The following is a 23,966-nucleotide window of genomic DNA, read 5'->3' on the forward strand; positions in this document are numbered from 1 at the left end:
CGGCACCCCCGTCGGTTCTGCCCGGGGGGGACCTGCCCCGGCTGGACGGGCTGTACCGCGCCCCGCAGGGCCCCGCAGCCCTCCGCCGGGCCGGACGGGGCGGGAGCCCCGGGGAGGATGGGCTGAGCGGGGCGGAGCGGGGCGATGCGCTGGGACCCGGCAGCGGTTGGGGTGTGCGGGCACCGCTCGCCCTAAGGCCGGCTCCCTCTCTTCGGCTGCAGCGATGAGCCGCGGCCCCGAAAACACGTCCCCTCCGCTCGGGGGGTGCAGCCCCGGCAGGCAGTCCCTCGGCCCCGGGAGCAGGGGCATGGACGTGCTGCGCTGCCCGTCCTGCCTCCTCCTGCTGTGGGAGCCGGTGACCGTGTCCTGCGGGCACACTGTCTGCAAGGGGTGCCTCGGGGGGCCCCGCTGCCCGCTGTGCCAGGACAGGCTGAAGCTGCTGGGCGTCGGGGGGGCGAGGAGCAGCGTGGTGCTCTGCGGCCTCCTGGAGAAGTGCGTGCCCCTGGAGAGCCGGCTGGACGGGCTGGTGGCCCGCGTCCGGGACCGCCTCACGCGTGGGGACGTGCAGGAAGCGCTGAGGATGGCACAGAGAGGGGTCGAGCTGGGTAAGCACCACCGGGACCGAGGGACTGCCGGGTTTGGGGTGCGGGGCTGGGCTGAGGATGCTCGGACTGGGATGGGGGAACAGGTGAGTACCAATGCCACTTTGTGCCAGCGCCATAGTGCCCTCCGAGCCGGCATGGTCCAGAGCTGGGAGACCGGGGAAGCTGGAAGTATTGGAAAGTCAGGACTAGGAGGGAGGATCCAATAACGAGGCATCTCTCTCGTGGCTAAAGGTGTCCCAGGGTAGGTGGCTGGGCAAGCCGTGCTGCTCATCCTGGCTGCCAGGGCCACAGGGAGGACACGGAGCCTGTGTCCCATCGGTCACATGCTTCTGGTGTTAACAAGTGGCTGGAGAGGAAAGAGCAACAGCTTCTTGCATCTTCCCACACAGCAATATTTCAGGGTCAGAGGAAAAGCTCTGCCCAGGGGGGTGGGCATTACATAAAGTGGTTGCGACTTTTCCAGTGTGAGACAGACATGTCCTTGCCCCCAGAGCCTGGCAAGGACACAGCCTTGGCTGAGCTCCATGGTACAGGGCAGCCCTGGCCCCTTTCTGTGGCCAGCTCTGGCCACATTTGCCTGCAGGGCCAGGGGCCCAGGGAAGGCTGATCTGCTTTAATATGTGGCTGTAAGTGGATTCCTTCGAGAGTAATACTTAAATAAAAAGAGTTATGCAATGCGTCTGGAGCAGGATGGAGGCAGAAGGTCCTTTCTGCACTGGCGTTTCTATGACAGCAGGCATCTCTGCTCCCGCAGCGCAGACATTTATTCATCGCCTGCTATGAGACAAGCTCCAGAGGTTCAGGGTATGCCTGGAACCAAAGGGCTGAGCCGGCTGGCCCATCCCCATGTTGGCAGCAGAAAGGAGGTCCCTTTATGTGACCTCCTGAGGCATCTGTCTCATACCCTCTACCCCATCCTTCAACTCAGATGCATGTGCTCAGTTCTCCAGTGCTGTTTTCCTTCCTCATTGCCAGGCTTTTGTCTGATTGGGGTGTACAATCATAGATCTCTTTCTAAAAAGCCTCTGTGAGTATAAAGAGGAAACATTGCCAGCTCTGTCCTCAGCCTCCCCTGCATGCTCTGCTCCCTGAAGAGCAGGGGGAAGTCCAGTTTAAGGGCAAGGAGGAAATTACAGTCCCAGCCTCAGCTCTCATAAACCCACACTTGCTGGTGCTGCTCAGGCTCAGCCACGTGGGTGGTGCTTTTGGGATGTGTTTTTCAGCTCCTGCAGCCCACTTTCAGGCTGCACAGCTTCTTATGGGCTCCCTTTGCTTTCAAACAGAACCACTGATAAATGTTTAACCCACAGGAATGTGGTTCAGCGTCACACGATGGGCTGGTTTGCGGTGCCCTGCTCAGCCCTCCATGCACAGCAGCTCTCTTTTTGCTTGGGAGAAAGTATATTGTCAACTTTTAATCTTCTGTTTTTAATAAGTGAACAAAAAAATGCCCCGTAACACGTAACACAGGAGGCATCCTGACGTGCCTGGAGCCAGGAGGCTGGTGAGTGCTATCAGTCACTCATCAGCTGCCTGGGCCGCCAGCTGGCTTACGTCCCTAATGTCTAATGATATCATAGATCAAAACCAGCTGCAGCTGAAGAGAAATGCAGAATTCATAGCCCCCGTTTACACATCTCTTTTGCCAAATCAGTTGCTTTATTGTCCATATAGCATGGGTTTGCCCGCATGGAAAATAAGCCTCTAGATTCTGTATCCATTTGCTCATCCCTTCCTGTTATTAGAGGCTGGAATATTTCATCTCTGGATGTGTGTTTGGGACAGGATACTGAGCAGCGAGTTCCCGTGTTTCCTGACCTGACCCATAAGCTCTCAGCTAACATTATAAATGAAGATAAGCTTGGAGGAATCAGGTGTTGCTCTGCTGCACAGATCAGTGTGACTAGTGCAGCCTTGGTGCAGATGCTGTCTGGGTTATGGTGGCACCAGGCAGAGACCAAGGTCTCCCCATGCTCCATGCTGAGCATAGCGGATGAGGAGGCAATAGCCATGGGAGAGCTTCCTCCTCCATGATAAGACATGGTAGGTGCCTGGGAATGGTGACAGTGGATGCAGGCAGTGGTGTGGGAAGGGCTGGGTGCAGAGCCCCACTGCCTTAGCTAAAAAGCCAGCACAGCCCTGGATGTAGGTCACCTTCATGGCAAGCTGTGATATAATGGGGTGGGTCTGGGAGTCTCTGCAGTTCAAACCCACAAACATTACCACACCTGGTTACTCCATGTGGGCTTTTGTGGTACTGTTTGCTTGTACTCCCAGACATCCCCCACCCCAACTCCCCTGCTGGCAGTGCTGGTGGGAAGGGAGGTCTTTATGGGGTTTCCCTGAAGCAGGAGAGCAGACGGTCTCAATGCCTGTCACCACCACTGAGATCTCATCAGTGACATCTCACTGATGAGGAACCGGGTGCTCAGTTCCCTTCCTGTGTTCTTGGAAGTCTCAGCCTTTTCTTGGAAAACACAAGTCATATGGTGGGAACAGATCCTAGAACTCTTCTACTTTCTCCTCTGCCCTGGGATTACATCCAGGTGGGCTCCCTGGAGTTGTGGGAATTCAGGTCGTGGTAATTGCAGGCTTGTTTGATGATGTGTTATTATGGCTCTGCTGGGTGAATCACATTGTAAAGCCTCCTGTGGCAACAGCCCCTGTAAGGATTACATGTATGGCATTTCGATGCATCCCAAAAGGATGGATGAGAGCCCAGATCCCAGCATGACTGAGCCCCAAGGCAGTGGTGTGGCCCCTTGGCTAACAACGTTTGGGTGAGATGGGGAAAAACAAAGGGAAGAGCTTTAAAGAGTTTAAAACTTATATTAAAAGGAAATAACTTCCTTGCAGAGCCTTATGAGGGCAGTGACTCCTGCCAAAGAGGAGCGCAGGATCTGTCTGTGCTCAGTGTGAGGCAGGGGTTGTAAACCACAGTGGCCTCTCCAGCCCTGCTGCCTCATCGTGGATTCCCCATGAGTGATAACTTTTCTCTTTCCAGCCCCAGATGCCAGCTCCCTGCGGCTGTGCCGGGCAGAAGCATTTGCAGCACTGGGGCAGCACGCACAGGCGCTGGAGGACCTGGATGCTGTGTGCAGGGCTGAGCCTAGAGACCATGAGGTGAGCAGAGAGAAGACCCCTTTGACTGGCTGCACTTGGAGCCAAATCTTACTGTACGGGAGCAGTTTCCCCCTTTCCTGAATTCAACCCATTGGATTCACCCTGCTCAGAAACACACTTGCCAGACTCAATTACGTTGCAAATCCAGGCCTGGTGCCATGTCCATCCTTGCTCACAGAGCACATATCTATGCTGGTGCATAGGATTGCAGCTGGGACTCAAGAAAGTGCTGGACAAAGGCTGAGCTGACCTTGGAGAAATCAGCCCTGGGAACTCATTTGCTGTTATGTGAAGCACTTGTTGGTAATTGTTTTGCATCTTCGAAGGCAGAGCCCTTGCTTCCCTCCGTAGGTCACTGTAGGGTTTGTTTGCTTGGCTTCTGCAACTGCTGCACTTTGGGAGAGTCCCATTTTATGGGTTCTTGTAATTTTTAGACAAGTCTGAGCATGGGAGCAGCAGCGTGTCCGGGTGCTTTGGCTCGGGATGGGAGGAGGCTGGAGGGAGATTCCCTCAGCGCTGAAGGGGTATGTGCTTAACTGGTCACTGTCTCATCCTCACCACAGGTTTTCTCTGCTCTGTAGGGTTTCTTCAGGAAAGCAAAGGTGCTTCTGGAGATGGGGCAGAGAGCTGAAGCCCTGCAGGCATGGGAACACTGCCTGGCACTCAGTCCCCATTTCCACCCTTCTCAGAAAGAGATGCAGAAAGTGAGTGGTACTGTGGTGGGGTCCTGTGCCTCACATCACCCATGTCCTCTGAAGGACTCATGTCAGTCACAGTCATGCTGCTCTGGGTGGGATCAAGGGACATTGGGTCCTGGTCCAAGAGCCTTCCCATTGCTCCAATGCAGGTTCACCCATGAAAGCTCCCCTTCCTCAGTCTATACCTGCAAGTCTCAGGTTTTGCAGTGTGTAGATGCTGACATGGCATGAGGTGGGCTTTGAGGCAGCCTCAGTAGTTACCCAAGGCAAAGCACCAGCTAAAAGCTGCCAGTGTAGAGCCAGTGTCTTTCCTGCAGATGGTTTCAGGCCAGCACCACCTATGTACCAAAATCACCATCACTGGTGTGGCCTTTGGCATTGTCCCCAGCGTGGAGGCTTCATGCCATGAGTAGACTCTTGCCCTCCAGCAGGGAAAGGTCAGGGGGATGAGGAATGACCTTGTACCCCCCCAGCTCACTCTCTTCCTGCTCTCTGTGAGTGATGGAGAACACAGCTCCCAGCCCTTATAATACACCATTTTGTCCACTGCCTTGTGCTGCTTTCTTCCTTATGTTCTGCCAAGGCATTTGTTTGACACAGAGCTCAGCCAGCACTGAAACAAGAAACCCTGACGTGTCCTGTGGTGAACAGGAGGCTGCTTTTGGGAAAGACAGAGCCTGGCAGCACATCCACCTCCTGCTTCCTTCTCCCAGCACTCCCTGAGCCCCACTTTTTCCTTGCAGATCCTAATGCAGGAGGATGCTCCCCAGGCACACAAGGCTGCTTCACGCTCAGGTGATGCTCATCAGGGCTCAACTGGTCCCCAGGTCGATGGAGGGAGCCCTGTGCTCCCACCTTCTGCAAAAGCTCAGGTAAGAGGGCCTGCAATGATCTCAGTCTGCAATGGGACTTAATGTTCCTTTGGGATGTCCCGAATTGGGGTTTTCTAATGATGGAAAATGAGGTGTGATAAGGAGAGGCTGTGCAGGATCATAGCCACATGGAAGTGTGGCATGCTGGAATGAGAAGCTGCAGGTAGTGGAAGGTGGGAGAGCAAAGACACCATGGGAGCTGGTGCTGTGGGGACTGGGGAAACAGAAGAGGTGCTTTCTGTCTCCATTCCTCTCCCAGCTTTAGTCTGCAATACTTCTGCTAAGATTTTAGATTCTTATGTTTGAACACCCAAGTCAAACTGCATTCAGGAAATAAAACCCCAAAACATCATTTTTAATGGACTCAATTTCATCTCTGTTGTGCCTAGGCTCAGGAGGGGGAGCCGACAGGTGGCAAAGGGGATGCTCAGTCTGAGCACAGCCAGGGGACAGCTACCCTTTCCCAGCTGGAGCAACAACGAGAATTGGAGACTTCAGCAGAGAGGCAGGGCCAGTGGTTGGTAGGTGAGTGTCATCAAAGGTACCAAAATCTCATCTCATGCAAAATACTTGTTTAAAATCCATTTTAGCATTGAAAGCTTAGTGTTTGTGCTGTGTGCCAACTCAGTGAGCTGACGTCCCAGGGCACACAATGGGGCAGCTCTGGTCAGCACATTCACTGCTCTTCATGCATGTGAGGAGGATCCTGTGTTGAACAAACTTCTGGGTCTAGCTTGGCGAAAAGTTCTTGCTAAAGCCAGATGTCACTTGTTCCCGGTGTGGAGTCAGGGAAAGGCTTCTTTTGGTTCTCATGGGTTTAGTTTGGTTCAGATTTAGATTAAAATCCCTTGTGAGGAATGTGTATTATGGGAAGTGGCACCTCCATTGATATGAATGTGCCATCAGCTTCCAGCCAGATGGTTGGAAGCCACATACCTGGCTTTGCAAAAAGTGGTGGTGATGACTCATGGCAGGTCTCCAGAGACATCCATCTGGGAGTTTCTTAGGCTACTTCACCTCCCAGTGCCTCAGTTTCCCTGCCTGCAAAAAGGGATAGGGAGACACCACCTTCCTCTTCCAAGTACTATGAGACCCAGTGATGTAAGAGTTATAGATGAACCCAGGTGGGTGAATAGAGGGATTTATGCCACGTTTTGGCAGTTGTGTTTTTAACTACTTTGTGTGGCAGTTAACTACTTACACCTTAGGACAAGATCAGAAAGCAAAGATCAGTTTTCAGTATTGAAATCTTCCTTCTCTTTCCTTCTCTTTCCTTCTCTTTCTTTCCTTTTCCTTCCTTTTCCTTCCTTTTCCTTCCTTTTCCTTCCTTTTCCTTCCTTTTCCTTCCTTTTCCTTCCTTTTCCTTCCTTTTCCTTCCTTTTCCTTCCTTTTCCTTCCTTTTCCTTCCTTTTCCTTCCTTTTCCTTCCTTTTCCTTCCTTTTCCTTCCTTTTCCTTCCTTTTCCTTCCTTTTCCTTCCTTTTCCTTCCTCCCTTCTCTTCTTCGACACTAGATAACAAAGAAGAAACAACAGCAGAAGAAATAATCCAGCCCTGCTGGGAGCTGCTGAGTGTGTCTGACGTGGAGTGCTCCCTCTGCATGCGGTGAGTTCTCCAGCAGAAGAGCTTTTAGGATGACGGATTAGCACCTACTGGGTTTTCTTTCCTGGTGCGGATCTGTCTTCACATCTTAATAGCGAACTCAACCCCCAGTACTGCTGAAACACAGGTTTCAGTAGAGATAAGAGGGGGGGACAGGGGCATGCTTTGCCTTGCCAGGCCGTAATTGCTCAGATTGCCCTGTCTCAGGGTGCAGCACCTTTGGGTCTGCATTGCTTGAGACGCTGGTGTGGAGGTGGGGATGTTCAGTGAGGTCAAAGACTGAAGGTGATGGTTGCCCTTTGTAGATGGAAGCTGGAACAGGAAGGTGTTGCCCCAGGGAAAAAACATCCATGATGGGGATGTTACAAACACGAAGAGGAGCATTTCCCAGCGATGTGCCTGCTGGAGGTGGAAAGGGGACAGGGTAGGGCAAGTGTCTGTCTGCTGACTCAGGCCTGGGTGCTGTCACAGGGCATGCTCAAACCAGGCTGTTATTTCTGGCATGGCCCGGGACCTCAAGCAGTTGTGCAAGCGCCTGCTGGCAGAGGCTGGATGTTGCATCATTGGATGTGCATGATGGTCAAGGTTTGCTGTATGGCAGCTTTTTTCCAGATCTGGGCACAACATGGGCAAATGGCACAGCAGAGAGAGAGATCAAAGCTGTATCTGATCTGCATTAGGTGAATTTAGGTCTCTTCTGAGACCAGGGAACCAGTGTCGAGGAAGAGTCAGGGCTCAGTGCTGAGCATGGCTTTCCCAAGACCATTTCACTTCTGATCCTGGAGCTACCTGTGAGCAACCTGAGAGCTTGCTGCTGGCTCTGCTCTCGGGGCAGGGGAGAAGGAGGCACTTTCCCATCACTACTTTTTGAGCTGTACATTACTGTGTGTCTGGGTAACTGCAGAAGGGGGTGCTATGTGTGTAGTGATGAGGTCCATGGGGATCCTGCAGGGATGGGAAGCAGTGCTCAGGCTTGGAATTCATCTTTTATTGTTGTGCAAGTCCCACAGTCTGAGCCCAGACTGCTAATTAAAGGAATAAGCCAGGTAGCAACCTTTACACTTAATTAACAGGAGCTACAAGCAAAGCTTAGCCAATGCAGCTGAAGTGAAGGTGAGTTTCATAACCATGGGCTGCCAGAGCTTGAAAAACACAGTGTGAGATAGCTTTCATGGTGTTGCATCCCTGCAGTATTGCTGTCTTTAGTGCAGAGGGCTGGGGAAGGCAGCAGATTTCCCTTGAAATGGTAGGAGGGGATATGGGAAATATCTTGTTCCTGCTGGAAGCAAAATCTCTTGCTTTCAGCAAGATGAACCAAGGAAGATGAAGGCACAAAGCTGGGGATAGCCAGAAGCTGCACCCACAGATTTGCACACCCTGTCCTCCTCTACCCTTGCAGCACCAGCCTGGGCTTCTCAAGTCCCTGAGCACTCAGTGGGACCCCTGCACCATGGGGCTGAGACCAGCCAGGGTTCCCAAAGCAAGGTACTGAGCCAGGCATGGGGAATGACAGCCTTGAGGGCACCCAACCCTGTGAACAGAGGCTCTGTGAAGTCTCTCTCTGCTGGGCTTTACCTGCGCTCTTTGCCCCATGTTCTTTCTGTGGTCCATTGACGCTGGTCCCTTTGCAGGATGTTCTTTGTGCCAGTGACGACGCCGTGTGGGCACACCTTCTGCAAGGAGTGCCTCGAGCGCTGCCTGGACCACCGGCCAAACTGCCCCCTCTGCAAACAGAGCCTGAGAGAGGTAAGGCCATGCATCCGGTGGGATGGAGCCCCAGGGAGAGCCAGGACTGGGGTGGGAAGGAGCAATGCTCTTATGTTGGCAGCTCCCTGGCACAGAGGTGTCAGCTCCACTCATATGGGAATAACTAGACTGTTGATAATTAAGACCAAGAGATTAATTTCCAGAAGATGCAACAGTGATTTAGTGAAATTGTAAACAGGATGGAGAGGTAGAGGGAGAAAGAGAGAAGGAAAGAAGTGAATGCTAATTACTTTTGAAAATGGAAATGGATGGAAAACCTGATGGCCTGGAGATTTGATTTAATCTTTAATGAACAGGGATTCGGATGAGATCATCAGGGAAATTAGGTTGTCATACAAGGACTGCATCACTGTCAGAGACAGGACACTGCATGGGGTAGGCCCTAGGTCTGAGCTTTGTCTGGAGGTCTCGGTGGAGCTGCTTGATGGCTTGACATCCACTGATAGGTTTTATCCCTGATTTTCTCTGATCTAGAATTACCCTCAGCTCTAATAAAAGTGAGTGTGATTCAGCATCAGAGCTCCCCCCCGGCTCTTTTCCAACCTATTTCTGGGTCTCATTTCTTTTAGTACCTGAAGGCTGGAAGCTACAGCCCCACTGTGCTCCTGCAGGACATCATACTGGCCACCTTCCCCACTGAGCTGGCTGAGCGCAGGGACCTGCACCGGGCTGAGATGGCAGAGCTCTCCAAGTAAGCAGGGACCTGCTCCACTGTGCATGTGCGTGCATGCACGGGGGCCTGAGGGGTCTGTCCTCACCACATACCATTGCTGTGGCATGGTTCTGCTCAGGTGATGTCTGTCCCGCTTCTAGGACCATGTCACAGCAGGGTTGGGTGGATGCAGATGTGCCCCATGGGGAACCTGGGGATGAGGGAGCATCTCCGCAAGGAGCTGTTTTGTGGGTAGAGTTTGTCCTTGGGTTCCTGGTAAGCCAGGTGGAAGCTTTGGTGTTGCTCTGCTCCAGGGAATCACTTCCTGGGGCAAAGGACACATCTGGTTTGTGGGAGCAGCCCTTGGGATGGGGTTTACTCCAGGAGCTTTCATAGTGATCTCTCCTCCTGTCCCTCAGCCTGACTAAGAACATCCCCATCTTTGTGTGCACGATGTCCTTCCCTGGCATTGCCTGCCCTCTGCACGTCTTCGAGCCTCGCTATCGTCTCATGATCCGGCGGTGCCAGGAGACCGGCACGAGGAGGTTCGGGATGTGTATATATGAACATGGGAAAAGGTGAGCTCTGGGGCAAGGTGGCTTCCCTCTGCCCTGGCTGATTTACTCTTCTCTGCCCCAGCCTCAAGTATCTAAAATCCCAAGGGGTTCAAAGAAAAGGATCTGGGTTCCTATCCCACTCCACCCCACTGATAAACCCAGCAGGGAAATCGTGCATTCACCATGCAGTAGAGTGAAACAGGACCTCGCTGCCTTCCAGCATCATCACAGCCATGGCAAGGAGTGGGTCTGGTGCTGGAGGTGGGCATAACCAGCACTTGCTGTTAAATACAGTGATGTAGGAACAGCTTCTCTCTCAAGATGTCTCAGCTGCATGGTTCCCTGGCTGTGACCTTCAGCTCCTCTTAGTGAGCACTTGAAAACTTCCACATTTCTCATACTCTGCCCTTAACGAGCTGTGAGAGGACATTGGGTTAAATGAGCTTTTGTTTGGTGCAGTGTGGGCATTATGTTCCTTATGGCATCCGGGTCTTGGATGGGTTCAGTCTCCAGACTCCTAACCCAAATACTCTGTTAAATACATGTATTTACATGCCGTATCCTCCCTGTGCTACAGTCCTGCTCAAGTGAAATGAGATAAATAACATTTTCTGGGCTTTGGGAGGATGTCTTTGCAAGGGATGGTAGTGTCAGGGCCACGGTATATCAGGGCAGTATGAGGACTTCAGTCATTTTGGTATATGGCAAATCCAAGGGAGTGCAGGCAGTGTGCTCACTATTCCCTGCCCTTTTAGCAGCAAGTGGTAACTCCAAAATTTCCCTCTCCTGCCAGCTAGTTCTTGGGTTTTTCCCTCCTTTGAAGGTGGTGCCTTCAGTAGAGCATCCTCACCACTGGTACCCCAGCTCACCCCTCTTTTCTCTCCATCTCCCTCCAGTTTTGCTGACTACGGCTGCATGTTGGAGATAAGGCAGATCGAGCTGCTGGCAGATGGCAGGTCCTTGGTGGACACCATTGGCCGGCGGCGGTTCCGGGTGCTGAGCCGTGGGCACAGGGACGGCTACAACACTGCTGACATTGAGTACCTGGAGGACAGGAAGGTGAGGGCAGAGCCAGGGCAAAAGCCACTGCTGCGGTGGGAAGGAGCATCCCCATGGGCACCTTCTCCTCTTCTCTCCATGCAGGTGGCTGGGGAAGAGCTGCAGGAGCTGCAGTGCCTGCATGAAAGCACCTACCGCTTGGCTCAGCAGTTCTGTGAACACCAAGACCTTGCCTCCAGGCACATTTTGATGCAGCATGGACCGCTGCCGGAGAAGGAGGAAGATATCCAGGTAATGCCCCAAGGGAAGGGATGCGCTAAATAGAGCGGGTAGCATGAAAGCCTCTGAAGCAGGTTCCTGCACCAATTACTCTGCTTCTCTGCTTGGTTAACCAACAAGATACAAGAAACGTTGAGAGGGACTTTTTAGAAGGGCATATAGTGACAGGACAAGGGGAAATGGCTTTAAACTGGTAGAAGGAGACTAAGATTAGACATTAAAATAAAAGTCCTTCCCTGTGAGGGTGGTGAGACACTTGCACAGGTTGCCCAGAGAAGTGGTGGATGCTCCATCCCTGGCAGTGTCCAAGGCCAGTTTGGACAGGGCTTGGAGCAACCCGCTCTTGTGGAAGGTGTCCCTGCCCGTGGCAGGGGTTTAGAACTGGATGAGCTTTAAGGTCCCTTCCAAACCAAACCATTCCATGATTCTATTGTAAGATGAGTGAAACAAGCCCTGTTTTTCACTCCCGCTACCAGTTACAGCATCTCACTCAGAGAGATGTAGGGCTTGTTTGTTCAAACTGCTTAATGTTTCTTTATGGGTTTAAACTTGTCTTGGAAACCAGGCACTGAGTTTTAAAAGCTTTCCCAGGGTCTTTTCCTAAATGAGAACTGAGAAACTGAACTGTTTGGATTCAAAAACACTTGGGTAAAAACACCAAACAAACAAACAGGCAAAGAAACCCCACAGCTCAGCGAATCTCCTTTCTCACTGTATTCCTTTGAGACAGCCATAGCTGGCCAGAGGTGAGGAGCTAAGAGAGCAGGGGGCAGTTTGCTTATTAAATTGCTCTGACAAATTCAGATTTTGGAGGGGGAAAAAAACCAACCTAAATTCAGTTTTCACTCCTTTAAGAAAGCGTTTCCTGTCTGGATCATCACAAATATCTCTTGCCGGCTTGTCCCAGGCTAAGGCTGTCCTGGCCAGCAGTCAGATGAGTGCTGTGCTCAAAATAACAAAACAACTCTTCCTCCTTCAGCTGAGTGGAGCATTTCCCTATTGATTTGGCTCAGGTTTTAAGAAAGCCGGTTTACAAAAGCACTGGACAGTTTTCTGGCCTGCAGTTTGCGTTGCTGAATGATGATATGGCAAACACCCCAAAAGACACCAGCTATGCAGGATTCAGCCTGTGCTTCCAAAAAGCATTGCTTGAAACAAGGAAATGCTCAAGATATTTTGTTGTCTCTTTAGTATAGACTTTTTCCTGGTTACATCTGTTTCTGGAGACTCCCTGAGGAATGCTTGTCTGGAAATTGAATTGGTTTATCCAGCAGTTTTGAGCCTGGTTAGACAATGGAGCTGTTTGGAGGAATACCTTAGCTAAAGCTGACACTCCTATCCTGACAAGAGCAACTGTTTTCCGTCAGTGATGCTGCCCAAAGTCCATGCATCCATCTTGCAATTCCTGATGCGAGGCTCTCTCCTTCTCTTCCTTCCAGGCTTCAGCAGATGGCCCAACGTGGTGCTGGTGGCTCATCTCCATCCTGCCCCTTGACCCGTCCTACCAGCTGAACCTCTTCTCCACCACATCCCTGCGCGCCCGCCTCATGCAGCTGCAGCGCATCCTGACCATGCTGCTGCAGCAGCCCCCTGAGCGCAGCCCCTGGGGCCATGTTTGAGACCCCCGGCTCTGGGAGAGCCCCCCAAGGGATTCTTATGTGTTTAAGTGTGGTTGAGCCCCTCCAAAAGTGACCTTGGTGATGAGCTGGGCACCCTCTGCCTGGTTCAGTGGGGCTGGTGCTGCATCAGCAGTGATGCTGCACTGTAGTGACACTGCACCGTCCATGCTGCCTCCAGGAGCTGCTTTGTGCATGGCAGTGCCATGCTGCCAAAGTGGGGACTGGGATGGAAAGATGGGTTGTGTCTCGGGAACTAAAATCACTTCTAGACCTGATTTGGTGCTAAGGATTGTCCTTAGGGCAGAGGACTGAGTGCCTTGATCGTCTCAGTTTTGGCTCTCCTTTGAAGGACAACATAGGGGGTTTTGATAACTGGTCCAGCTCCATGTAGCAGATTTTGAGGCTTGGGAGAGGTGGCACCAGGAGGCAGGGATGTTGTGATGGCTTTCTCGTGCCACCGCTTACAACTTTGACTTAATTTCTATTTAAACAAGAAGAAAGGTTAAATTAAACCATCTGAAACTCATGGTCCTGCTCTTACCCACCTCCATGGCACATAGCAAGGAGATGCTGCTTTCCAAATGTATCTGGGTCTGGGCATTCCCTTCCCACTGCTCTGCTTGGTGCTGTGCCATGTTTGCTGTGCTGAGTTTGCTGGCCCTGGAGCCGTGCTGGAGACTCCTGGCTGCTTCTCTGACTGCCAGCTCCATTGCTGTGAAGTGCTGTGGGAAGGGGGTAATTTGGCAGCATTGGTGCTTTTTCCCCCGCCTAAAGGCTGCTGTTCCCAAGCCTGGCTGAATTCACGTTCCAGATTTGGGCCTGCGGGCTGGAAGGAGCCTATGACACGAGGGAGTTGAGCCTGGCAGTGATTTTGTGAGACTTTCTGCTCCTTGACTACTGCAGTTTTCCTTGTGTTCAGTGTTTCTTGTAAGCTTTCTGCCTCCTCAGGAGAAGTCAGGATCTGAGCTGAGGCCAAATCCTTGCTCTTGGGACCCAGAACAGTTCAGGATCCCCCAAAGGAGCACAGAGTGAAGTTAAAGGGAGCCGAACCTCTGGAGAGGCAGGGTAGGACCAGTGACTGAGACTGAGCGCCTTGTCAGGGGAGAAAGTGCCTGTCTGCAAGCGCCTGTCTTCTGCTTGTCTCTAAGCATAGGGAAGATTATTCCCCTGGACAGACCAGGCTTTCCTCCATAGAAATCCTGAAGGTTTGAGATTTTTGTCTCACATCTGTAATTTCAGTGGTTTTGGGTTGAATTTTAGGAATGGCTTCCACTCAGTCACTGGATTAACATTGCTTCCAGAATTTTATCCCTGCTTCTCTCAAAGGCTCCACACCCCATCTAGGAACTCAGTGCGCTGTTGGACCTGCGCGTGGGAGAGAAAATCAGGCTGCGTCTACAATGCTCCTTACTGCATGTGTTGCTGGGGCAGGAGGCTCTGGACACAGCTCTGGAGGTCTCTGCCCTGTGCCACCACCTTTTCCTGTCCTGTTCTCTCCAGGAACAAGAGGTCTCATTCCCATCTTTCCAGTAAAGTGCCTCCCCAGAGCAACAGTCAGGGACCACAGCTCCCCAGGGACCATAGTGAGCATGGGGCAGCTGAGGGCGATTCAAAGCTGGATTTGCTCATCTGCCTTTAAGCCATGTCCTCTCCTACTTTGCCTCTGTCTCTGGGGCACCATGATTCCCCCAAGAGGCTGTATCTCCAGGATGTTGGATGGGGCTGGGCATGGAGGGATGCCTTGGAATCCTGGGCAGGTACATGCAGGTGGCAGGGTGCCTTTGGCATTTGGGAAGTGCCTTTCTATGCTGTGGCTTCAATGTGAGCTCACCCAGTGGCTCCCCCCATCCCAAGCACCTCACCTACCTTTGGGAGCTCCCTGGGCTTCTGTGGGTCCCTCCAGCAAGGGGGTGTCATTAGGGGTGCAGGGGAGAAGTGTGGGTCTACACCATGTCCACACTGGGGACCAGAGCCACATCTGCCTGTGAAGAAGGGAAGGGACTCATGCAAATCACTGCAGTTTGCTTGTAGCCCCTTTGGGGTTTGTATTAATATCATTCTTTGAATTAGATTTTCTTCCTGATCATTTAAATAAAAGACTTTTTTTTTTGGTGCTGCTGGTGGTGGTTTATTGCAGGTTTTTAACTGCTCATTGATGAAAGTGCTTAGGCATCACCAGAGAGATCTGGGGACGTGTGGAGAGGTGACACTCTGGCCTTCAGACAGAAAGTGAGATGGACACAGTGAACACGGTCCAGCAAAGGTAGGTGGCAACAAAGCCAAATAATGAGGTGGTTTTACTCTCAGAAAGTGAGTGTGTAAAACAAGGCAGGAGGGACTAGCTCCTGCCCATCATTGTGGCTAAAGGCTTTGGGGAAGAATGAGAACACAGGGACCAGCCTGGCAGACACTAACCAGTGTGGGATAACCCTGGAGCGTGTCCATCCCTAAAATGGTGTGGAGAGCGTCTTGCCCCTGCTCTGCCTTTGCAGCCATGGGCAGAGGGCTGCAAGTTGGGAGCAGGTTTACATTTGGCAGCTAGCATTAGGGATGCACGCATGGGCCCTAAAATGAGAGGGTGGCTCTGGATGGAGAGGGGATGGTCTTGAAGCCTGCGCACACGGGTGTCCTGCCAGGACAGCTCTCCTGGAGTCAGGATCTGGCACCAGATCCCTTTGCCGTGCTGCCCTGCTCCCACTAGATGTCAGGAAGAGGCTGAGTGCAGGCGGGAAGGAAGGCGCAGCCGAGGGGATGCGCAGCATCAGCCTCCATCAGAGCCTTGGCCATACTTTTCTCACCCCTAGCCCCAAAAAGCAGCCCTGCTGGCCCCAGCCAGGCTGCCCAGAGCACAGAAGTGAAGCTGGAGACCCGTGTCACTTGAAACCACTTTGATTTACCCAATCATGCACAAGGTCCGTGCTGGGGAATCCTCTCTCCATTCAGGACAACAAGGTCTTGATTGCCCTTTTGGGGCTGGAGTAGGGGACTGGGGCAGCTGGGGGTGTCCTCCTCCCTGTTGTTCTTCAGCCACCCTTCTGGGCATGGCCCTCAGTTCGAAGGTGGGAGAGGAAGCAACCCCTTGTCCCAACACACAGCTGGAACAAAACAGCATTCCATGACCTCTTGTGAAGGCAGCCTCTTGGACACTGGGATGAGCAGCTGGGGGCACTTGGGAAAGACCTGGCATCTTCCTCACCTCCAAGGGCTCCTGCTTCTCCTTTTCCTCCTTCATGAGCCTGTAGAGAGGCTGGCCCTGGAGCAGGCTGGCACGGCTGCAGCTGCCAGCTATGGGCAATTGCAGCCTCCCTGCCCTAGACTTTGTTGCAATGTGCATGGCAGCTTCACCCCATATCAGCAACCAGAGCTATGGGGAGATGACTGCAACTCTGCATAGGCTTCTTGGTGGTACTCAGGACCCGAGGGGAGATGATCCACTCCACCCCGCAGCACTGATGTGCTGACCATGCTTTGCTTTCTGCTGCTTGGATTCGTTTCCTCCCTGTGTTTTTCCATCTCTTTTTGCACTCCTCCCATGTGCATCCCAACAACACTTAGTAGACTTTCAGCCTTTATATAACACTCCTCATCAGAGCTTTCCAGGTGGACGTCTATATCCTTCTCTGGATTTTACAGGCTAGAACCAGGGCTGGGAAAGGGCAAGAAGCTGCCCAGGATCACCCAACAATGTCTCTGGTAGGCAGGGGACCACTCTCCAAATGTGTCCTTCTTCCCACTCCATCCAGTCCCCGCCTGTGCAGATGCTGGGACATATCCTGCACATAGCTTTTACAGCACTGGAGAGGTCCAAACCAGCACTAGCACTGGCCCTGGTTCCATCATCCTGAAGTCTGACCTTTCCAACAGCACCATTTCCTCCCTTCCCATCCAGCATCTTACACGTGAGACATTGGTGACAACTTCCCTCACCTAATAGTGTGGATAAGCAATTAGCTAAAGAGGCAAGCAACTAATACAGCAAGTGTCAGGCTGTGCCTCATCTTTCTTTAACAAATGGTACATTTCCAAACTAATTAGACCAACCTGTATACAAGGTAGTGGAAAATCAACGTGGGATTGTTTGAGCTCAGATCTTCTGCAGCAAAGCCAGGCTCGGATGGAAGAGGAACACAGTACATGTTAAGGTTAATGAAGGCGAGAAGAAAAAGGAGGAAACCAGCACCTGGTTTTTCCCATCCTTAAGCAATACCAGTTGGCGCAATGAAAGACGGATTGTATTGTTCCTGCTCTTTAAAGGAAAGTGATGAAGACAGATGTGCCATTGCTTCCAAGAAAACTCACCCACGGGATACATTCAAAGCTGGCAAATGACAAGTGATGAATAAAGTGACTCAAAGCCATTGCTGGAGCAGTTGGAGTGGGACCTGCTCATCCCCCTTGGGAGACAGAGTGTGGCCCCTTGTCTAAACCTGTGCCAACAGCCATGTCCATCCTCATTCTGTCCCTTCCTCCTTCCCTATTGAATTCTGATTTCACAAAACCAATTCAGACCGGGCAAGACTGATTAAACGTCAAGGAAATAGGGAACTTGTTAAAAACACAGAACTTATATAAATACGGCATTATTAAAACAAAATGTGACTTTTAGCAAGGACAGCCCTCTCAGCTGTGCCGTGTTTACCTTAATTGTTTCCCTCCATTAATTACAGTCTGAGAGGGAGGCTTGTGCAAATTGAAATAAATGAATTGAATTTCTTTAGAGTTCTGTGTGGCTGGCTTATGGGGATTGCAATTAAGCCACTATGTTTGGTGTATTAAATTACATGGCATAGATCTGCTCTCCCCTTTTCAAGCACCCAGGAATGCGCAAAGGCAGCAGTCAGTGACAATTAGAAGGTAAACCGGCAGTGCAAGGAATGGTTATTTTAGCTCCTTGTGCCTCAAGAATTTAACTTCTTGCAAGTATTAAGGCTCATCCCTTAATAAATGCAGCCCCAGCTCTGTGTGATGAAAGATAAAGTGGAGCCGGTGGAGTGGAGACCAGGGCGCATCTCAGCTCTGCCCTGGCAATGGAAACAGTGACATGAGTGGGAGTTTAGTCCGATCCTCTGGGAAAATTAGGCTACGTGACTCAGCAGCAGTGCGTGTGTTCTTGCTCGTTCCCATCAGCAGCTGCCCAGTACCACCCACGTTTGACACAGGGGAAGCAACTTCCAGATATATTGAGGTTCTGACAAGGTCTGTGAGAATGGGCAATGAAACAGAGAAACACATCAGCCAGTGGGGAGTGTAAGGGGATGCTCAACCCTTATTTGACACCAGAGAATCTACACCACAGTCTTTTTCCGGATAGGTATTTAAGAGGAAAACTGGCTTAATTGACATTGCCCATGAGCCAGTCTGCTCCAGTCTTGTCCTAAATCGGCCAGAGGAGTGGTTTGGTTGCTCTGAGACCTTGTAGCCCCAGGGAGAAGCACAGCCAAGCTTCAGGAGGGATTTCAGAACAAAGTAAGAGAAATGGGCAATTTCCTCCCTAAAGAAAAAGGCATTCTGGGGGGGAAAACATAAACCCATATTTTGGTCTGCAGAGGAGCCATGGTGACTCCTTGAGGATGATACTGGCAAAGGTGCCAGGCAAGAGGTAATGAGGGTACACCAGAGCTGCGGGGATATACAGAGACCAGGGAAGTTGCTGTTCAGAGACATGTCCAGGATGTAAGGTGCTTGATTCCCCCTCTCCTGACTTGTAGCTCTTGTATGAAACCACAAGGGATTCAAAACACACCTCCCTGCAACTCCCTCTCTGTTCCCTGCTGCCCTGAGCCAACCTTGGTCCATCAGACTTGTTGCTGGCTCTGTGTTTGTGTTACAAATAAAAACCCATCTCTTGTGCCCAACCGGAGCAGATTCCCATGGGGATCCCCCTTTGCATTGCTGTGCAGAAAAGCCCTACACTATTCTCACCTCTTCCCACTGCACTGGAAGGGCAGAAGGACAACAGCCTCCTCCCTGGTTGTAAATACAGGCTGGACAGGGATGCCAGGGACAACCGTCATCTTGCAGATGTGTTCTCCACAAAAGAACCTCTTCACCTGGCCGTTGCCTGCACCCAGATGATGTATGGAGTGGCTGGGCTGCAATAGGATTTCTTCCCAGAATATTGGCTAGATGATAAAGGAGTCTGTCTGCAGTGATAATTGCACCATAAATAGCTCTGGATTCGGCAGTGACAAGTGAGGCATTAGAAAACCTCACCCTCTGGATTCCTCCCACTTCCTTCCATCTTCCTGACTGCTAACAAGCTGGAAGAATAGCTCGTCAGTTTTTACCAGCCACGAGAGGTTTATAGTGCTCAGATGCAGCTGTGCGCCTTCCTCCCCATAAATCTCAATAGTGAAAAAGTAGAGAGAAGGGGAGAAAAAAACCCCAGCTAAATTGGGTGATTACTGAAAAGCAGCAGGTAGGGCTGTATCGTGGCATGGCTGTACCTCTTCATTCTCTCTGTTGCAAGGACAGCACCATCACACTCCCTCCTCCAAACTTCCTCTGCCTCTTCAGGGTGCTCTCAGGCACTTGGGGGTAACCATCCTCTTTACTGCACTGATGGAAACTGAAAACCTGCCACCTAGTCCCAAACACTGAAAAATGAGGAGCTCAGGCTAGGGAGTGCTGTAAAAGTCAAGACTGGAAAGAAATAGAATTAATATGAATAGATTGGAAGCCCTTTCCAGCTTCTTGATTTTGGAGCCTGCAGAAAACACATGGACCCTTGTCCTTTCTTTCTGAAGAAAAGCTGGGAAATGGATCTCCACTGGCACATTAACTGGCTCTTGAACTCCAAAAGATACCTTAAAACCAGGTGGTTTAACCTTAAACCCCCCTTACATCATGGGTTGCATCTGTTGTGCTCCAAATAGGTTGGAAAACATTTTCATCAGAGGGACAAGATTTGTCTCCATTTGTGTCTACCTCTTGGAAATGGCTTAAGCTGCCAACCTGCCACAGGGTCACAGCCCCTTCACTAGTGCTCCTGGCTGCACATTCTGCAGTGCAGAAGTGCTGCTGATGGTGCAGCTGGAATGTGTTTCTGCAGCAAGGGATGTAGGTGGTGGTGTTAGGCTGATGCAAACATCTCGCTTCAGCTGGCCTGTGCTGTCAGAGCTCTGTAGTGGTGGGATGGAAATCTGTGCTGGTGGAGCATCCTCCACTGCCAGTCCCCTCTGGTGCCTCTGGCCTCTTCTGGGCTCTTTTGGAGCAGAGACCCACACGGATCCTTCAGGAGCGAGTTACCAGGCTCTCTCCGTCACCACTCCTGACATCACTCACTCACACTGACATCATCATTGTTTTTCTAGAAAGTTGATTCTATTAGGTGTGGTTTTTAGAGTTTTGACAGGCCCAGGAGTGAAGGAAGAAAATGGCTCTCCTTCCCGGGCACTTCATAAAGCTTCGACAAGTAACTGCAGAAGGAGGAAGTCAAGTCTTTTTCTGAGATGAGAAAAGAGATGCTTAAAATCAATTTTTAAAGGCATTGAGTAGAGTTGGGTGAAATCCATCATAGAATCACCTTAGAATGATTTAGGTTGAAAAAGACCTTAAAACTCATCCAGGTCCAGCCCCCTGCCATGGGCACGGACACCTTCCACTAGAGCAGGTTGCTCCAAGCCCTGTCCAACATGGCTTTGAACACTGCCAGGGATGGCACAGCCGCAGCTTCTCTGGGCACCCTGCACCAGTGCCTTAACACCCTCAAAGTAAATAATTTCATCCTAATATCTAACCTAAATCTACCCTTTTTTAGTTTAAAGCAATTCCCGTTGTCTTATCATTACATGGCCTTGTAAGTATGACTCACTACATCCCCCATGCTCAAGTTGCAGCAGGACCCTTCAGCATGGATGGACGGGCAGTGCTGAGGCTCATGCTGGCAAGCAAGAACTTCTCCCTGTGTGCATTGCAATGAAGACTGCTAAGCAGGCACAAACTTTTCAGTTCCCATACAAATCCGTAAGCTCTCCCAAAACTTTCTCTTCTGCACACCCAACAAATCCAAAGGCCAAATATAGAGCACTATTTTTCTTCTCCCCCCCCCCCCCCCTTTTTTTTTTTCACCACTCTGGAGTGTTTGAAGCAAAACTATTTACCTCAGTTAAGCTTTGGATTTGCAAATTTAAAGCTTTCACAGTTCCAGGTGCACCCACAAAGATAAGGGAGCTAGGAGGTGCACTGCTGTACTTAGAAATAAATAAATAAAGCTGAGATTAATTCTAAGCTACTTCTTAATACTCCATTACCTACTGGTATTACTATGCTGACCTCGCTTAAGCTGACAGAGGATAGCACAAACCCCTTAAAACAACGAAAGTAATGACCACTCTTCAGCTCTGTGTTTTCCTCTTCATTTTCCTCTTTTTCTCTCCATGTCTCTGATATCTGTGGAGTAAGAGCAGTGATTTTGCAGCCTCGTGGGCAGGAGGACCTGTTAATGAGCATCACAGCAGAGGGAGGCAAGCTGGGGAGGTGTAACAACCCTTTGAATATGTCAGAGACCTGGAGAGCTTGGGACCAGGAAGGGAATGACTGGGCAGAAGAGGGTGGTGCGTACCCCCGCACCAGGATCTTCCCAATGCCAAAAGCTGTGGACCAGCCAGCATGACACAGGATGTGCTGAGCAATAGATCCCCTTTGGAGGCTGTTAGTGGGATTCCTGTTAGGCGATGCAAAACCTGACTTCATAAGCACATACGTACATACAGTTGGCTGGATGCAGAGGGAGGAAGAGAACCAACCCAGGCTTTGAAAATATAATGAGTCTGAAGAAACAGGCTGGGAGTGGAAGGATCTGTGCTGTGCATGACTCAGTGGAAAGAGGCGACTCAGGGCTTTGTGGAAGGAGCTTTGGGAGAGAGAGGTCAGGGCCAAGATGAGATTAATCAAGTAGCAAGGTCTGCCCAGACATAGCTATTCTTAGCTATTCTATTACGAGGTATATTACTGCTTATGGTTCCTCAAAACTAGCTTTGAGGTAATTAAGCAGGCTGTAATGAAGGGTCCTCTCTTTACTCAGCAGCTCTGCTTCATTCAGCATGTCTAGCACAGCAGTGGATTTATGTAAGGATGGATGCCCTGGGTCTGGAGAAGTAGGACATCCTCATGGGAGCTGTGCTGGAACCCACTCAGTAAAAACTGCTTCCCCTGAGCTCTGTGCCCTGTTTCTGACAGCCTTTTCTCTGGTAGTAGCTCTGCTTGTGCTAGATGAACAGGCTAGAGGGTGGACTTGGAAGTTCTGTCCATGAGAGGTAGGGAGCTGGCACACAGCATCGTGCCACTGGCATACAGCATCATTGGCAGGAACACATGGCTGGTACACCCAGAAGCCTACACCTGAGTGGTCACAGCAAATACATCTAATTCTTGGGTAAAAGATAAAACCAGGCCCACGTTATATCCTGTAGCTGCAATAAATGAAATCTGTGCTTTGGAGCTGAACTAAGCTGTCAATGTTTGTCTGTCCCTGGGAGTTAAAGCTTTATGAAAATGGTAGCAGGATTTTTGTCTAGGTCAGGAAAAAACATCCATTCTGAATGGATGTTCTGAAATCTTGAAAGTTATTAGTTTTCCTGTCTTTATTTTTGAAAGTCATTCGCTGCATTCTATTTTGCCAGCTTTCTCTCCCTCCAAAGCTCAATACCACCCACAGCATTGGGTACTGCTGAGCTCTGGCTCTCAGTCAAATCCTCCTGCCGTCAGGGAGATGGGAACTAATCAATGAGGAATATTAAACAATATGAAAGCTGCAATGATTTAACATTTCCCACAAAGGTCAGAGTCCTCTGGCAGCTCCATGATAACACTGAGCTGAAGGCGGCACAGGGAGATGACACATCTCAGAGATAAGCTTTCATTCCTCTGTTTTCTGCAGGAGGTGTTGTGTGATGGAAAAGATCCTGCTGCTGAGCAGGCTCAGGATGGCCGGGCTTCTGGGCTTGTGCTAGACTGAGTTTAGACTTCCCAGGTGCTCACAGGGACCTGGGCTGTCTCAGTCCTGGTTTTGCCCTGGGAGTCTCCAAGGTTTTGCTGGGATTGGGGTGATGCACTCAGGTTGCCCCAGGGATGCTCGGCAGAGCTTACACTGAGATCTCGGGATCCTTCAATTATAACTCATTTACTCAAGAGCTATTCCCTCCAGCTGCCTCAGGCTGGGGCTTCTACTGGATCCCTGACTGTAGTTTTAAACCCAGATTCAACCCTGGGTTCAGGTCATGATTTGGCATCTTACCTCCCTTTCCAAACGTGAATGGTGCTGGGATCCAGGGAGGGCTTCTCTTGTGACTCATTGTTCAAGGGAGTTGCAGGATGCAGCGCAGCTCATGGGAGCAGATGCACCAATCTACCATACAAAAGTATTAGAAAAACCGTGAAGCGTACCCATGTCTCTGTCGTTTCTCTCTGTACAGGTCCTTCTGTTTCTGTGGCAGCAACGAGGATTTTAAATAAGCCCCAGGTGAAGATTAAGTTCCTGGTTTGTCATTTATTTTTCTGAGCAATTTTAACAAGTTACTTCCCACTGAGTCCGGGTCTTCTGTGTGAGAAGGATGATGACACTTAACTTCCATTTCTACAGCTATTAATATGAAGTGGCTGATAATGGTTTAGCACCAGTGTCAGCTGAGAGATTTCCCTAAGTGAGACCAGTAATCAGCTGAGCCTTGTTTCTGTTCTAATAGCAAACCTGCTTAAAATCTAACTCTTATTGAGCATCACTGGCAGGGCTGAAAAGAGGCAGACACAATAGTTCAATCCAGCCAGACTGCTCAAGACTCTTCTGCATGTAAGTCTGAACAAGGGTTGTAAAAACACCGGAGCAATTAACATTAGCGAGTAAAAGGGAGGAGCAGAAAGGACCTTGAATGACACCAAGCTGCAGCAACTGAATTGAAACCCAAGGAGCAGGAAGTTTTGGAGATTGCTGTGAGCCATTGCGTTTTGCATTCACGTTGTTTTTCCTCGAGGGCATGGTTAACTGACGGTAGGTGGTCCCCATCGAGTTTCTTGACAAGCAATTTGTTGTTAGAAAGGATGAAAATCAGCAGGTGCTAATTCCATCACAAAGCCCCTCCTTTCCCACCCCAAATCCTCCCATCGTCTTCATTCGCTCTTCTTAATAAGATTTTGTGCATTGCTACCCACCTGGTTGCACACCACGGTCATGAATTTAATGTGAAAAGTTAAATGGAA

The 23,966-nt window shown here is 50.7% G+C and overlaps 1 protein-coding gene across 1 annotated transcript; it reads left to right on the plus strand.

The window, feature by feature from the left end:
* Window positions 1–14,883, plus strand: LOC136019931 (LON peptidase N-terminal domain and RING finger protein 1-like). The gene is made up of 12 exons (XM_065690569.1): window positions 1–605; window positions 3,610–3,728; window positions 4,310–4,432; window positions 5,170–5,298; window positions 5,688–5,823; window positions 6,810–6,900; window positions 8,529–8,643; window positions 9,234–9,355; window positions 9,736–9,894; window positions 10,770–10,932; window positions 11,017–11,163; window positions 12,591–14,883. Exons 1-12 carry the CDS (start codon window positions 224–226, stop codon window positions 12,768–12,770), a joined length of 1,866 nt encoding a protein of 621 aa, XP_065546641.1. The 5' UTR covers window positions 1–223; the 3' UTR covers window positions 12,771–14,883.
* The last annotated feature ends 9,083 nt before the right edge of the window (window positions 14,884–23,966 follow it).

Source organism: Lathamus discolor, chromosome 10 (assembly GCF_037157495.1).
Source record: "Lathamus discolor isolate bLatDis1 chromosome 10, bLatDis1.hap1, whole genome shotgun sequence".
Classification (NCBI taxonomy): domain Eukaryota; kingdom Metazoa; phylum Chordata; class Aves; order Psittaciformes; family Psittacidae; genus Lathamus; species Lathamus discolor.

Excerpts from the sequence above, each read along its gene's own strand:
- LOC136019931 (XM_065690569.1), top strand. The coding sequence starts at position 224 with ATGAGCCGCGGCCCCGAAAACACGTCCCCTCCGCTCGGGGGGTGCAGC. Across the intron at positions 5,299-5,687 it reads CACCTTCTGCAAAAGCTCAG|GCTCAGGAGGGGGAGCCGAC; the intron begins GTAAGAGGGCCT and ends TGTTGTGCCTAG. Across the intron at positions 5,824-6,809 it reads GCAGGGCCAGTGGTTGGTAG|ATAACAAAGAAGAAACAACA; the intron begins GTGAGTGTCATC and ends CTTCGACACTAG.